Raw genomic sequence first — 4,045 nt, 5'->3', positions numbered from 1 at the left:
AAAGTTTGGAATGCTATTCTATTGCTGATGTGCTCATTTTTTTTTTTTTTTAATTTTAAACCTTCCAGTAAAGTACAAGCAACTCAGAACTGATCACTCACACTCACTTCAGTGGTGTTAATTTTAGCATTTTCCAAATCATTTGGTCATCCACACCCACTCTGATTTGGTAAGCAGATTCTGGTTCATTCCACACAAATATCATGTGCTCAGATAAAAGGAGTCGACAAACAGGGTGAAAGCCAGTTTCTTCAGGACAAACTGTGGCAGCAGACAGGTGCACCAGCAGGTGAGAGGTAACGCACACATGCCAACACAGACGGTCCAAACAAACACTTATTTTGTTTGGAACGTCTCCGTGATGGCCCAAACTGTCACAGTATAGACTTTGTATCATAGTGTCTTGTTGGGTAAAGTGTTATTGTTTTGTATTTTATTCCCAACGTGAATCACACCACAGTCCTGATCCGGAATGCAAACTTTTGTACCGCTGTGCGCTCTTCTCCTGCTCCTCTCTTTTGTCCACGCAGATGTTGTGGAACGTTTTGAGGTTTGTTGTTCTTATTCCAGATTATCAGAAAAATGAAATGTGTGTCTTGTGCAAGAGCTCCACCTACAGCAGGAGGATCTTTTGTTATTTTATCATTTTGCCCCAGGATGTGCCAGAATGCATGAAATACTTTTATAAAGAGAAGGTGCCAGAGTGGGGGACTTCTACACCTGGTGCTGCCCGCCTCTGTCAGCGCTTTGTCAACAGGTAGTAAACAGGCAGAAAGAACACTTTAAAACTGAATGATGAAGCATACGTGGTACTGTAATGTGCGCTCACCTGACGTTTGCCTGTGGCATCTCAGAAAATCTGACTACTACTTATAATTTTTAGAACAAAACATTTCTTTGCTCTTTATTTTCCACAGCAGCACTGAGCAGCACTTCTGATCTATTGCTAATCTTTGCGCCATCAGGTTTCACTTTGCCACGCTGTATGACACCATCCATCGTATTGCTGTCTACTCTGCCTATCAATTCCAGCCCAGCAATGGGGGTGGCAGGGAGAACAGGTGGTTTGTGGAGCCGCAGGTTTGTGCCACACATTCTGATTTTGCCTAGGTACATGCCAGAAAGAAAGTATGGAGAATACTGGGTCATAAAATGCATTATTTTTGTTCTTTTAGATAATTTTAGATCATAAGGAATCAACCATTTGCTTTCTTTTTTCCATGTGCCTTAGCTGGTAAACAAGTCCTGGCAAGCAGAGATGAAAGATGGATACTGGCTGGGGAAGGACCACCCTGGGGTCTACCTCGGAGAAAGACAAGCTCTGAATGAGGACTACACAAACTCTGGCTTTGACCGTGGTCACCTCAACCCCAATGGACACCATCCAGGTAGTGGAGGATGGATTCTGTGGTTTTTAGCAGGGGAGACAGCAGATGGCAGTACAGGACAGGAGAGCTCAGACACATCTGTGTTCATAGCTCAACTTGGGATTGAGGGACTTTCTTGCTTTTTCCACTACCATTCAAAATTACACGCATGCCTTATATGCTAGTATGTGGTTTATTAAAATATAAAGCAAATACATGCCTGCTATCCACCCAGCAAATCCACATTCAGAGGTCTCAGAGGTGTTTTGGCAAATAAGGATCGATAGACTTAAATAACAAGCAACATCTTCAGCCTTATTTTTTCTAGGCATGCTGCAATCAATAGCTGAAATATTTTAAAGAAAATTCTAATTGCTGAATGAAAGTGACTCGTCCACTTCTAGACTCATAAACTGCTTCGCTACCAGCCTGTGCCACCCACAAACTGTATGTATGTCCATCCCTCTCTCCTGCAGTCCCTAGCCGCAACGCCACTTTCACCCTGACCAATGTGGTTCCTCAGAACCCAAAGCTGAATCAGAATGCCTGGAAGATCCACGAGTCCCAGCTCACAGAGCTTTTTCTGGACAAGTGCTCTAAGGCCTACGTGCTGGTCGGTGTCATTCCTTCTGCAGACAGCTGGATTGTTAAAAACAATGTGAAGCGTGTCAACATCCCAGACTATGTGTGGAATGGCTACTGCTGTGTGGACAACAATGATAGACCCATTCAGAGTGGCGCTGCCACAGCAAGGAACACCGAGGAAAACTGGGTGGAGCAGCTCTCTCTGGACGAGCTGGGAGAATTCTTGCAGCAGTTCTCCACAAAACCAGTAGGGGAGCTGTTTTACAACAATTGCAGAGCATGAAAGCGATGACTAAGATTAATTTAAGGCACTTTTAATTTTACATTTTTGTTTTACAGCTTTTAAACCAATGAATCCCTTATCTTTAAATGCTAAATAAATGAATATAAATGAGAAGCACAAGGATAATGTGGTTATTTATCAGTACCTTTTGACTGGGCACAAAGGAAGGTAAGAAGGATGTGTAATCTCCTATTATGCACACACTCAGCCCTGTTCACGCCCTGTGGTAAAGACACATCAACAACACCACTCTAAAACCTTTAACTGTAAATACTGATATGCAGTGAATAAGCCTGAAATTGGTTATAAAATTGAGTCCCAGGCAACAGAAGTGTTGTCTCAGGCATACGTTAAGCTGACATAGTAGAATACTATATATAAACTGGACTCAGTCCATTTATCCATCAGCAGAATGCATCATTTGAACTGAACTTCCTGACCTGCAGACCATCTACTACGGGCGGTGCCAGACCAAAGCCAGGAAGATCATGAATGACCCCGGCCGTGGATTCTTCTCTCTGTTGAGGTCAGGGAAGCGCTTTCGCTCCCTGAAGGCTGAGGAGGAGCTTCTTTCCGCAGGCTGTCAGGGCCCTGAATCAGGACAGCTGACAAACAACAGGGCAAAGAATCCATAAAGAGTTATTAATATGAGGGAACTTTATATCAGATGCTGTAGTGTCAATATGAAAGAGAATAAAAAAATATAGGCAGTTTATTTTTTGGTTGTTTTTCCATTTTTTGGACTTGTACTCTTTTAGCAGAGAGCAGGTCAGCTGAACTATATGGCAATTTATTTTTCTTTCAAAAGTTATTGCAAACAAACCGCAGTGCAGATTTAAACATCCAAGCACACAATACAGCCCCAAGGAGCACAAGTGTTTCTGTTTGGTGATGTTGGAGGACACACACGCTCTCACAGGTAACTCTGCTCCTCTTGTTGGATTCTTCCTGCTCCAATGAAGCTGACAGCTCCAGTTACACTGATGATCAAATGACACACATGCTGCTGCCACAACGCAATACAGCTACTGTGAGAGCATGTGTGCCCTCTAGTGGTCACCACACAGAAACACTTGCCTGTCATTTGTGCCTTGTGTGATTGGCTGCTTGATTTCTCGATTTATACTGTGCAAGTAAATACCCGCTCATGTCAAATATTATTGTTTGCTGTGATTTATCACTCTTGTATTTCAGAAAATTATGACAGACTTATGACAGAGATACATTATAATACAGGACATACTCATTTTCATGTTTGGCACTTGTGAATGTGTTACAACATTGTGAAATGTAAATTTACTAATAAAATGTTTTGTGACAGGTCTGTGTTGTGACATGAGATGACTGAAGTACTTCAGCATCAGTGTTTTTGAGGCATGACTGAAGGTTTGTGCGAAGTTCTTATGCAATTCAGTGGAAACCACTTATTGTTGTAATGCTCACGAGGACATCCCTGGACTTTTATCACATACCTTTGCCTGATTTTCATTAAGAAAACATGATTCTGATTTTTTAACCAAACCCAGCATTTCAGCTCTGTTGCACTTTAACCTCCTAAGACCCTGCGTCCATATTTGGGGATATTACATTTTGGCTTTGCTGCACCTCATACTTCATTCTGCTCAATAGTATTTTATACTTTGTTAAGTCATGTTGCTTTTGTTGTGTTATGCTATAAAATAAAACCAGTGTCCACATCTGAGGACATCTTTTTTTTCTCACAAAAGTATGTAAAGAGGAAGCTTAGTTTATATACATTTCGGGTCTATCTAACCACAAATATCTAGGAGAAATTGAAAATGCATCGCAA

The 4,045-nt window shown here is 41.8% G+C and overlaps 1 protein-coding gene across 2 annotated transcripts; it reads left to right on the top strand.

Annotated features, from left to right (window-relative positions):
* Positions 1–205: 205 nt before the first annotated feature.
* LOC115791076 (endonuclease domain-containing 1 protein) lies at positions 206–2,349 on the top strand. Of its 2 annotated transcripts, none has more exons than XM_030745166.1 (6): positions 206–289; positions 461–550; positions 657–757; positions 966–1,080; positions 1,232–1,388; positions 1,844–2,349. In XM_030745166.1, exons 2-6 carry the CDS (start codon positions 473–475, stop codon positions 2,233–2,235), a joined length of 843 nt encoding a protein of 280 aa, XP_030601026.1. In that variant the 5' UTR covers positions 206–289; positions 461–472; the 3' UTR covers positions 2,236–2,349. The 2 variants fall into 2 exon arrangements, with proteins under 2 accessions (XP_030601026.1, XP_030601027.1); XM_030745167.1 differs by having other exon boundaries at positions 236–296.
* The last annotated feature ends 1,696 nt before the right edge of the window (positions 2,350–4,045 follow it).

The sequence above is a fragment of the Archocentrus centrarchus genome, chromosome 13, assembly GCF_007364275.1.
Source record: "Archocentrus centrarchus isolate MPI-CPG fArcCen1 chromosome 13, fArcCen1, whole genome shotgun sequence".
Classification (NCBI taxonomy): domain Eukaryota; kingdom Metazoa; phylum Chordata; class Actinopteri; order Cichliformes; family Cichlidae; genus Archocentrus; species Archocentrus centrarchus.
Note: the sequence above shows the minus strand (reverse complement) of the source record. Positions and strands in the feature narration are given on the sequence as shown.